This window comes from Saccostrea cucullata, unplaced genomic scaffold, assembly GCF_032062105.1.
Source record: "Saccostrea cucullata isolate Sc308-1 unplaced genomic scaffold, CSIRO_AGI_Scuc_v1 ctg607, whole genome shotgun sequence".
Lineage (NCBI taxonomy): Eukaryota > Metazoa > Mollusca > Bivalvia > Ostreida > Ostreidae > Saccostrea > Saccostrea cuccullata.
Genome location: NW_026933462.1, coordinates 319425 through 331903, shown reverse-complemented (window position 1 = coordinate 331903; position 12479 = coordinate 319425). Strand labels below are relative to the sequence as shown.

At 36.5% G+C, this 12479-nt stretch overlaps 1 protein-coding gene across 2 annotated transcripts in view; it reads left to right on the top strand.

Annotated features, from left to right (window-relative positions):
- Positions 1-9271, top strand: part of LOC134238409 (uncharacterized) — a 31990-nt gene extending 22719 nt beyond the window's left edge. Inside the window, exons 11-24 of one of the 2 annotated variants that reach the window (XM_062720535.1) lie at positions 254-466; positions 2047-2277; positions 2452-2676; positions 2974-3204; positions 3317-3529; positions 3768-4007; positions 4122-4334; positions 4463-4690; positions 6053-6265; positions 6377-6634; positions 6787-6993; positions 7257-7484; positions 7676-7900; positions 8152-9271. In XM_062720535.1, coding sequence (XP_062576519.1) covers positions 254-466; positions 2047-2277; positions 2452-2676; positions 2974-3204; positions 3317-3529; positions 3768-4007; positions 4122-4334; positions 4463-4690; positions 6053-6265; positions 6377-6634; positions 6787-6993; positions 7257-7484; positions 7676-7900; positions 8152-8390 — 3164 coding nt within the window. In that variant the 3' untranslated portion in view covers positions 8391-9271. The remainder of the gene's footprint in view (positions 1-253; positions 467-2046; positions 2278-2451; positions 2677-2973; positions 3205-3316; positions 3530-3767; positions 4008-4121; positions 4335-4462; positions 4691-6052; positions 6266-6376; positions 6635-6786; positions 6994-7256; positions 7485-7675; positions 7901-8151) is intronic. The other variant, XM_062720536.1, reaches the window with a different exon arrangement.
- The last annotated feature ends 3208 nt before the right edge of the window (positions 9272-12479 follow it).

Genomic DNA, 12479 nt, shown 5'->3' with positions numbered 1-12479 from the left:
GCATATGTATTTGATGTACTGATGAAAGTTGTGCTCATTTGATCATACATAATGATATATTATTTGTAAACTTTAAAAAAAAAATTATCAATTATACTTGCCAATAGTATTTAGTTGACCAAATATTTGGCTCCACCTTTCTATGCTATGCTTTTAGCTTCTTTGCTTGACAAGGCTTCAAAACTACGTATATATTTTTACTAACAAAATTGTGACGTTTTCACTTAGTTTGCTTTGATACTATTATTTTCAGCCGATCCTGTTGCATTCTGTACCGAAAATCCACTAGCAATAATGGCCCATCCAGACAACTGCGCGCGCTACATAGACTGCACGAATAGGAACTCTCTGATTGGTCAGTACCAACACGAATGCAAGTACCCGGATCTATTCGACAGTTACAACAATTCGTGTAAATCTTATCGAGAGGTGAACTGTGGAACCCGTCCGGAACCAAAAGCACCTTGTAAGTATAGACTCAAAGACCTGCTTCAGGCGGCTCTAAGAAGCCTTGATTATATGTACAATTTGTATATCTGCAAAACAGCAATACCAGCATTCTATTTTCTATAGCAAAGGCTATTTCATATATCAATGGAGACTAATCCTTTTAAATAATATACAATATAATATTCAATTATATATAAATATATAATAAAATACATAGTGCATGTATATGCATTTATAAAAAAATATATATATAATAATATGTATGCTTTTAGATGAAATATATAAAGGTATAAGTAAAAGTATCTTATTACATTTATTCAACTAAAGGACCCTCTATACACTCCATAGTGCATTCCGCTGAATGTGTAATTACCGCTGTGATATTTTGCCTACCTTTCTCGCTTGAAAAGAAGGGGGGGGGTATATGCTGAGAAGGTGTCAACCTGTCCGCCCATTTCATTAGGGGTAGCCATCTCTTATGTACTACTAAATGCAGATTAATGAAAATTCTACTAAATGATTATTACATAAGTAAATGTGCACCTTTTCTTTTACATTTCTGTTGGAAAGATATATGGGATTTCCCTTGTAGCAAGACGTTGACCTTGCCATTTTGATTTAAAATTGGGATTACGAATCTCGTCTACACAACTCCTTCTATACAACTGAATAATTTAAAGAGCCTTTCACAGAAATCTTAATTAAAGTAATAGAGTGCCTTATTGCAGTAATAATAGAGTGTCGCGTTATATCTCCTTATCTTTTCGTTTTGATTGGACAGATACTTGGGGTTATATTTATCAAAACATGGACTTTTCCATTATATTCGCTGTTTTGTGAGTGCAACTCATAATAAGCACCATAATGAAATTCAAGGGACAAATAATTACTTACATACTGCCTAGAAATGCACTTTGCGTCCATTTTTGAGCTCAGTGTTCACAGTACCTCTAGTTTCGCAATTATTTCCTGATCTGTCCCAAGATCTAAAATTTCGAAGAAAACATCTACAGTAAATTGCTAAAAATGTAGTAATTTCAAACATTCTTAACAAGTAATTCAACCAGAATGAATTCACGACCAAAAATAGTTTTATTTAAATACTTGATTTTAGAATTATATTCATATCATAACCACATAATGTATTAATCTTTTAAACATCATGTATTTTTCTTCCGTGTGTGGAAAGCAACGTTCCGCTGCTGAATTCATAGGGACACTGTATTTTAATTAATGTCACCCACTTCTCTACACTAATTGTCATACTTTTTTCTGAGGGGTAATTTGGTGATACCCTTCTTTTTTTCTGAAGGTTGATTTTGTGATACTGTCTTTCTGACAAAGTAGTCATAATGCATATTTTTATTGATAAATAGAAAGTATGTCAGAAAGACAATACCCTTCCTTAGATGAAAGACATGAAGAAACAATGTATACTCTATATTTAAACCTATTGAACAAGAATCTTTCAAAAGACGTTTCATTAGTGTATAGAGGGTTTTTTCTAAATTAAATGTAAAAAGACATACTAACAGTGACTATTTAACCTGCTTTAACCACTAATGGAGCCCTATATTCAGTGAAGTCTTGTAACAGGTGACTATAAGATGAACCTAATCTGTAAAGACCCTTCCGGTTCCTGTCCCCCGTGCGAGGCCAAGCATCCAAGCTGTATCGGAAAGAGAGACGGGCCCCAGGCCGTCCCCGGTAAACCTAACTTCTTCATGGAATGTATGGACGAACGAACAAAGAGGGTTACACAGTGCCCCGTCTTGGCGCCTAACTTTGACCCCGCCCTTGGTACCTGTAGTATGGGACTGGATTCGTGTATGTAGTGCATTGTCTGCAGTATGGAAGACGATTTATCCAATTATTTTACATATATCACTAAAATATCAATTTTTGTCAAATTATTTAAATAAAAAGATTCATTAATTATTGTTGTTTTACGCCGAATCGGCAATATTTCCGCCATATTAAAGGTTAATTTGATTTCAACAGTGAACCCCACCCCGTACTGTAAAGCTAACCCGTCTGCTGTGGTCCCACACCCTGACAACTGTCACCAGTACATTGATTGTAGACAGAAAAACACGCCCCTCGGAAATTACCTACAGGAATGCCCTTATCCACTCCTAGTGTCTGAAAACGACACGAACACGGGCACGCCCTGTCAACCTTTTGACCTCGTCAACTGTGGACTGAGAATGGAACCAGTGAGCCCATGTATGTAAAGCCTAGTTTTTATTTTCCATTTCTGGTGATATGCCAGAGAAACTAAAGTTTATGACCGAAATCTAATGCATTTTAAAATGCAAATCTTTACCAAATCTATTTATATACTAATGTTTTAAATTATTAAATAGATACTAGAAAGGACAAAATATTTAAAGTATCTTTTTTATCCAGCTTTTTCTGTTCATACCGATATAATTACATTATTACAGTATTTGATAATTTTTTCTGAAAAATCCCATTATATCTTTAACGAATTGCACTAAATTAAATAAACTTCACGTCTAGGTGACTACGAGTTTTCCCACAAGCCGTGTAATGAGGCAGACCCCAGTAAGTGTGTTCCGTGTAGTGTAAGACTACCCAGCTGTAGAAACCTTCTAGACGGAACTCACGCGCACCCAACCATGCCCAACAAATACTTGATCTGTAAGTCGGAGAGAACGCTAAGGGTCATGACCTGTCCTAAGGGAGTGTTCGATGAGGCGGCCGGACAGTGTAGGGCAGCTGTCGATTCTCGTGAGTGTTTACCTATACGTTATGTAACTAATGCATCCATTGCCCAACTGTTTTGTTGTCTCACATTTAAACCTTGCATTTTTCATTAACTAATATTTCATCAATACTGTAGGGAACCCCATCGCCTACTGTCAACGTAACCCCAACGAACGGCTGCCTGACCCAGACAACTGTGCGCGGTTCTTCGAATGCTCACTTCCTAACAGTAAATACGGCTCCTACGTTGACGAGTGTGAATACCCTAAGCTGTACGACTCCGCCGCCAAGAGGTGCAGACCCTTCATGCAGGTGGACTGTGGCAGAAGAAGAGTTCCTATTGATCCCTGTAAGTTTGGAATTACATATTTCTTTAAACCGCATCAAAATATTTAATTGCTCCCAATTTAGCAGTTGTCCTAACAAACGGTTCTTTCTGCTTTTCTTTGTCCTGTTTGATCGCTAATTTAAGAATAAAACAAATAATTTTATACATATAGAATTTTATTTTCCAAATGCGACAATTTACTTCCGGCATTACACTATAATAAACCTACTTAAAATATATATGCATGTTTTCTTTTCAGGTGAATATATCCAGAACGAGTTTTGTCCCCCTGGACGACCGAACTGTAAACCATGCAGAGAACGTATCCCATCATGCCGAGGTCTTCCTAACGGAAATAACACTGCCCCCGGTCAAGAGGGAGGGTCTATTTATATCACCTGCTTTAACAATCGAACCATCTTTGTCAGAACTTGCGAAGGAGGTGTCTTTGATCCAGTTACCCGATCTTGTGTTTCTGCTGCACTTGAAGTCAGTCCAGGTAAACAGTTAAAGTTAATAAAAAATAAAAAAAAAATTTAATTATTAAGTTTGTATTCTCGCAAAATTCACTGAAGCATTCTCAACTCGTACAAACTACTCTATACATACACAGAAAATCCACAAGCCTACTGTCAAGCTAACCCTGGAATGAAGTTAGAACACCCTACAGATTGCTCCAAGTATTATGACTGCTCCAAGCCGAATGGAGCCTATGGACAGTACCTCTTTGAGTGCAAGTACCCGGACCTTTTTGATCAGGTGTCGAAACGATGTGAAACCTTTAGGACTGTTAATTGTGGAGCCAGAACTGCGCCACTTAATCCTTGTGAGTACTTTTTACATTTTTCACTTCAAAAAGGATCAATTTTAAACTGTAGAAACATTTTTGGTTCTAAGTGTTTTGATGATATATCATTTTGTGTTCATGCTAAATGATTTTCCTGGTATGTTTAGGCGACTACCTGCAGAACCGCTGTAAACCCGGGGACCTTAATTGCGTGCCTTGCAGGGAGCGGCTACCTTCATGCGTAGGACTACAGAACGGAAACAATACAATTCCGGGAAGAGACCTGACAGACACATTCGTAGTCTGCTGGGAGGGGCGGACTGTCAGCGTGGAACGATGCCCGGCCGGATATTTCGATCCTGTTCAAAGGAAATGTAGAACAGAAATCGGAGCAGGTATGACAGTCCTCAAAAGAAAATTTAATAACATGTTTGTGTTAAGGGTACTCCACACCATATGACTTGTGACGTATGTAGAGAAAAGATACTTTTACTTCCGGTTTTATGTAGTTTGTGCGCTGACAATTTGCCGGGGCACCGCCTGTGAGAGAGTAGAGATAAAGGTTTTGTTAAGGGAAAAGTATGCAGTATACTGAGAGCGACTCCCTATTCATACATGTAAACAATAAAGACATGACATGGTCACGGAGTGACCGATAGAAAAAGATGTCCTTTTTTTCTATAAAAGAACAACAGACGTCTGGGTTTATGTTACAAAATAATTCGTAAGCAACGGGTGTCAGTATGAGAAGAACAGTTAGGTTATTTATACTTTAGGCTAATCAACCCAATTCCCATATGATCGTTAACAGAGTCCGTTTTAAAAGTTGATATTTTTTCACACTAATTTGTGCATTTAAATAATACATGATCTCATTGTGTGTTTATAAATATTGATAAAATAGCGTGCGTTTCTAGTTTTCCTCTTTTATATCTGTCCAGTTCACTACTACAGTAGCCAGTCATGAGTAACTATATATAGTATAGTGACGTATGCAGAGACTTGCCAAAGTTTTTGAGTCCCGGGTAACAGAAAAGATAACTCAAAAAAGGAACTTTGATACCAACGATTTTGAAAATATTTAATACATCAGTGCATCTAATTCAATTTGTTGGTGTAATCTTATTCATTGATGCTGTTTCTATACAAAATGAGTCTTCCTTGATTTTTCTCTACGTATTTTAGAGAAAATGAGTTTTATTCATTTTTTATAAATTAAATAAATTTCTATAAAAAATATGTCGATTCATAAAATGAAGTTTTTATGGTTATTCTGTGAGCTTAAAAATATACGATAGGGTAAGACACAATTCATTGTGCTACGTATGAAAACACCTTGGGAAAAATATCTTGAAATTTGTGAAATTATTACATGTATTTTAAAAAATCAGTATAAATTATATTTTGATTCCTGGGCAGTTTTTAAAGGTTGATATGCTTGTTAAAAGAAATGCTCAGTAATATGAGAACATAAGCTGTGTGTGTATGGAGGACCCTTAAGGAGGCTCTTTTTCAAAAATTTACCATTGTTAAATTATATACCAGATTTAACTTATTTTTTTAAATCATGGTATATTTAGCTGTCAACTATCATTTGGCAAAGAAAAAATTCATATATTTTAGTTTAAAAATTTTATCATTTTGTATATCTTTATATGGAGCTCTCCTTTTAAAGGAGATTGAAATAGTCTAAAAATGGCTGTCACCCCCTAGCCTCGTTAAGACAAATTATCAATGTATTATTTTATTTTATTCAGCGGTTATACGGGCTTACTGTACGGCCCATCCCGGAGAAATAAGAGCGAATCCCGTCAACTGCGATCAGTACTTTGACTGTGGTGAAGAGAGCATCAAGCAGAGAACGTTCCTCCGGGAGTGTCCTTATCCACATCTGTTCCATGCCGAGTCATCCACATGTATGAATTTCACAATGGTGGATTGTGGAAAACGACGAGAATACACAGCGCCATGTACGAATCCATAACATATCCAAACCTATCGTTTTAAGTCCATACTCTCTTTCAAAGTTTTTCTTTTGTGGTTATTTTTGCTTTCTGATTAATTGAATCTCAATTTGACAGGTGACTATTTACAAAATCGCTGCCCGCCATCCAATCCTAGCTGTAAACCTTGCCGCGAGCGCCATTTTGACTGTTCAAACTTACCAGACGGCCTTAATCCTATCAGCTTGGACGCACCAAGCAGCAACTACGCCCTCTGTTTCCAGGGGAGAACAATTGTCACTGAGGCATGTAAAGAGGGAGTCTTTGACCCCAGAGAAAGACGATGTGTTGGACAATTTACAGAGGGCACACAACAGCGACGGGATTTTAGTGAAGGTACATAAATACTACCCATTTAGAAAATCGATATACCAGTATGTAGGGTAATTGATTCTTTATGATTTTGAAAAATTCCAATTTTTAAAAGACGTGCAAGTGAATTCATGTATTTACATTTTAGTACTCATAAGGATTCCTTATATTTACAGATATGGTGAAGCAGCACTGTCGTGACAATCGTATGGCTATTCTGCCCCATCCTTTCCAATGTGCCCAGTATTACGACTGTAGACGGATGATTGGAAACAGTCACTTGAGGGAATGTAAATATCCACAGCTCTTTGACGAAACCACCATGACGTGCCGAAATTTTACTGAAGTCAACTGCGGGGAGCGTACCGAACCTCGAGCTCCATGTAAGTACAGTAACGAAAAAGTACTCAGCATCTGTAAGTACAGTAACAAGAAAGTATTGGGCACCTGTTCTGAGAATCTTTAAGGTTTTATTTACAAAGTATGATTATAGGAATCAGACGATATTGCAGGTTACACTTATGAATCCTTGGCTGTCCGAGTTTAAATTTATTGCAAGGGCATATCAATATCCTGTACGAATTACATGCCAACTGCATTGAAACTAGTTATGACAACAACATTTGTACAACTTGTCTTCCATTAGGTGACTATCTCCAGAACCACTGTGAGATGAATGCCACGGACTGTACGCCGTGCGAGGAGCGATTACCAAGTTGTATTAATCTACCGGACAATAATAACCCGTATCCCAATAAACCAAACTCCGAGTACTACATTAAGTGTTACAGGAACCGAACTGTGTCTGTAGAGGCCTGTCAAGTGTCCAAATATAACCCCACCACCAGGGACTGCTCCGATCGAGTCGATCGACGTAGGTTTTCTTTTTGCTAAATCATATTATTGTAAAATAACATGGAATTACATGCAACTTCAAGTATTTTGATGAATTCTAAAGAACAAAAAGGATTAACAGACATGTATATAAGGACTTCTCAGTTCTTGGCTTTTTGTAGGTTATGATATAAGGTAAAAAAAATCAATTATATCTGCATTGTTTTTTAGAGATTCTGGGGAAATTTTGCCGTGAGAATCCAAATGCGATAATCCAGGATCCGGAGAACTGCGCGCGATATTATAACTGTAGTGAACCTTCAATGGTGGCTGGTCTGGATCGACCTTACCTCAGGGAGTGCTCCTATCCAAAGCTGTTCGCATCTCCGGCTGTCGGGTGTCAATTATTTATGATGGTGGATTGTGCCAAACGTAGAAAAGTACCAATGTCACCTTGTAAGTAGGGAAAAATGTGTCAAATTGAACAAAAGTTGATTTCGCTGGAAGCTGATGAAATAGACAATACTTTTAAAAATGCTTTGTTAAAGAAAACAATATCGTTTCCAAAGCGCGCAGTCGATATTTTTTTTTTCAAAATGAAGTATAACCTTGAAATAAGAAATCATAGAAAATAATTAAAAACATCATGCTAGTATTTACAACTTAATATTGTGTATTTTATAACGAATTTTTTTTTTTCATTTAAGGCGAATATGTTGAGAACCAGTGCTTCGGAGCAAATTGTGAGCGTTGTGAAAGTAAATTCCCATCCTGTGTCGGTAAGGAGGACGGGAGTAACATATTCCCTGGACGGGAAAACACAGGATATTACATCGTTTGTTATCGTCAAAGAACAGTTGCCATAGTGTCATGTAACCAAGGAATTTACAGCCATAGCGAGCGCGCATGCGTAGGCGATCCAAATCCAAAACCAAGACTACAATAGTTACATCTCTAGAAAGATCTGGATGTGTTATTTGAAGGCATGCATGTTTAGAACAAACTGTAAATATTGTGTAAGAATATGTGTTTCACATGTGTTCCTGTAAATATCAGTATAACCTGAATATAAAGTCCTCATATCGATGAATCGGAAAACAAAAACCCAGACTGAATCTACAAAGTGCATTTTGGAAAACAACGAGAAGCAAAAGGTTTTCACAGCAAAAGAAACATCGCAGGATGTTCCTTCTAACAGGGAAATTACATGGCCTTTATCACTTCGCTGACATTCCAGGGACGTTTCCATTTTCGGTAAAACTGTGCCCGCCATTAATATTATCATTAACTGTTTAAACGTTTTAACGGTAAAAACTGATTAAAAACACCAACAGTTTCGATTGTTAGACTGACGCTAAATCTATTCTACCTCTATAAAGTCAAACAAGTATGTCGAATTAGTAAATCTACATTTGTATCCAAACTTATAATGTAGAGTTCGTTTTGAATTAAGGATTACTAAATGATTGCGATATGAACAGAACGAAATCAGTATGGTATGTAATTGTTATTTTTACAATGACAATAACGAGGGAACAAATACTTACATGTGAATATATAAATCGCTCTATAGCCTCGTTGATATTTATGGGTTGTGTTATTTCAGTTAAAACTTTTTGTGAAATGCCAACATATACGCAAAGATTTTAATGTCTGAGCGAGTTGTCTCTCTTGGGCATATAATTGTTTGAGATATTGTCACTTGAGAAGAAATCGTTTATAATGTAATTTTTCAATCTTTTTAAGTCGGCAAAACAATCATTGTCATCTGTATTTATTAAGCATCTCGTTAAATTATGATATCTAATAAATTAAACTTCAAACATCGATTTGTATTTTGTTTTTATTCTCGTCCGGTCCTTTCCCGAATCATATTTCCAGTCTATTTTAAAGCTGAACACTTCACATAAATAGGCACTGTCAGACGGGTATATAAACCGTTTGATTTCGTTACACCTGATTGCACACTCGAAACTCGTGGCCGACATGTATTACTCTTTTCGAGGTCTTAGATTTTTTGTGTTTATTTCTTGTTTTCATGTGCATTTTATGTTTGTAAATAATGTATTGACCTGTATTTTTCAAGACACTTTTAAAAAATACGTAAAGTTTGATAATTTCATCGAGATTGAGTAGCACGCAGTGAAAGGTGTACGTCTTACACTCGTCGGACCTCTAAAGCAAAATACATTGAACTGATAAGCGATCTGCTCCTTATATATGGGTTGTAGGGAGAGCGTTGAAGAACGGGAAATATGGCGGACTATGCCTATTTACGAGTAGTGTTCAGCTTTAATTAAGCTACATTATTTTTTTGGAAAAATTGGAAAATTTGTTATCAAGTTTCAATTTTATGAGTGAGTTATACTTACCAGTCATAAATATACATTAGGATATCTTTCCCTTTATTAACGTTCATAATTCGCGGGCAAGCGTTTAAAAGAATAAGATTCAATCACTTATAAGACCGAAATCACATCTCAGACGCTTGCCCAAATCAGTTCATATAAGCGGGCAACAGAACTTTCCCAACCTACATGAAAATACACCTTCCAAAAATAAATTTTTCTTAGGGGTGGAAGGTGGGAAAGTTGACTGGTAAGTATAACTCTCTCATAAAATTGAAACTTGATAACAAATTTTCCAGTTTTATTTCGTTCGTTATACTTACCAGTCATAAATATACATTAGGATAAATCAGATTTAAAAGCAATCTGAAATGGATGGAGGAAAAGAAAACTTTTCGTACCTCAAAAATAAAATTTCAAGAACAACAATTTTCATCTGTCATAAGTTATGCCGTCCACCAAATACTATGTACATAAATTGAGTGATTGGAAAACTACATTGTATATACATGTACAACAAATGTTCTCACTCGCAACTCGCCGGAGATGATCACATCTCTAACAAGAAAAACTATTTACACAGTAAACATATACTGAGTAATTAATTATTTAAGGAACATTTTAGAACCGGTACGCTGTCATCTACATCTCTCAGATAGAAATTGCAAAAAGTAGATTCTCGGCTCCAATATGCAGAATCTGAAATTGACTTCATTGATGCACCATTAAATAAAGCCCAAGAAGGACCTATTGCTCTTGTACTATGTCCTTTCACTTTGGATTTTTGTTTGTTTTTCATAAGCCATATGTATTGATGTGCTTGATGTGGCTCAAGTAAACTCAAAAATAATTTATTGCAATCTGTTTTCAGTTTTTTTTATGAGCTTCTGTTTTCTTCAAATAGAAAAACAAAGATCTTTTTGGATCCAATAACTTGTTTTCTGAAAATGTGGGAACAAATATTTTTGTTCCATAATGGTTGGGTCTATCTTGCTTTGCCAAACCTTCTCTGATGAAAGTTACTCCTTTTTTCTGAACATTGACAAATCCTTCCCCCAGTCTGAGAGATTGTAGATCGCTGCATCTCCTGAAAGTAGTAATAGCTATCAGAAAAACAGTTTTGTATGTCAGATGTTTCAATGATGCACTTTTTATAGGTTCAAAAGGAGCAACTTGCAACATGTCAAGAACCCTTGGCAAATCCCACTCTGGGACTAGTCTAACTTTTGGTGGTCTGGAGTTAAAGACTCCTTTGATTAGTCTGATAATGTAAGGATGTTGACCTACAGAAACATTATCTACTGGAGGTAGTACTGAGGACAACATTGACCTGTAACCTGCAATAGTTCTATACTGAAGACCTTTGGTATACAGATCTGTCAAAAAACTTGCTACTTCAACTAAAGAGGCTGAATAGGGATCAATTTCCCTTGAACTACACCAGCTACTGAACTGTTTGAATTTACAGGAATAATATTTTTGTGTACCTGTTCGCCAACTTGCTGCCAAAAGGGTTATAGTGTCTTTAGAAAACCCTTTCTTTTTGAATCCTCTGTCGATAGAAGCCATACAGTTAGTTGAAATACTTCTGAATTTGGATGATAAATTTTTGTGTTCGGTTGTTGAAGTAAATTTGGAATATTTGGAAGTCTTTTTGGAATTGAGATTAAAAGCTGAAGTAGCTCTGTGTACCAAGGTCTCCGTGGCCTACAGGGAACTATCAGAATTACTTGACAATTGAATTGTCTGATGTGCTGAAGAACTTTGGGAATTAGACAAATCGGAGGGTACGCATACAGAGACATCCCTCCCAAGATATTGTCAGGGCATCCAATGCATATGCTTGGCTGTGAGGAAACCAAGTGCAAAAGGTCTGAGTTTGACGATTGTAAATAGATGCAAACATGTCTATCAGAGGTTGACCCCATAACAGAAAAATTCTCTGAAGAATTCGTTTGTTCAGTATCCATTCTGTTTGCCTGATCTTGACCCTGCTCAAATGATCTGCCAGAATATTTTATTTTCCTGCTATGTGAGCAGCTTTCAGCTTTATATTGTGACCTATTGCTCAGTTCCACAAATCCCATGTCTGATAACAAAGACGTGGAGATTTGGTTCCTCCCTGTTTGTTGATGTATTGAACCACTGTCGTATTGTCGCATCTGATCAAAACTGTTCTGTTTTGAACTTGTTTTTGAAAATGTTTCAGAATTAAAAAAAAAAACCACTGCTTCCATCTCTAGACAATTGATATGAAGACGTTTGTGATAACTGTCCCAATGTCCTTGAACTATTTGATTGTTTAGGTGACCCCCACCCTGTCAAGCATGCATCTGTGGTTATGGTCACCCCAATTTCTTCCAGTTGCAAAGATCTGCCCTGGAAATGTTCACTGAATATAACTACCATTGTAGGTGTTGTATTAGATGTGGTGTAATAGGAATTATTTTCTTCAAAACTAGAGAACTTGGTTTCCAAAAACTTGTAACTGGGCAGGCCTCATGTAAAGACGAGCATTTGGAATAAGATCTATGCATGAGGCTACTAATTTCCAACCATTGGAGAAAATCTTTGGCTGTTTTCTGACCCTGAATTAACATTTGGGTTGATTGTACCAATTTTATTAACCTGTTTGAGATGGAAGTACTATTTTTTGTTTGAACAAAAACAAAGCTCCCAGGTATACA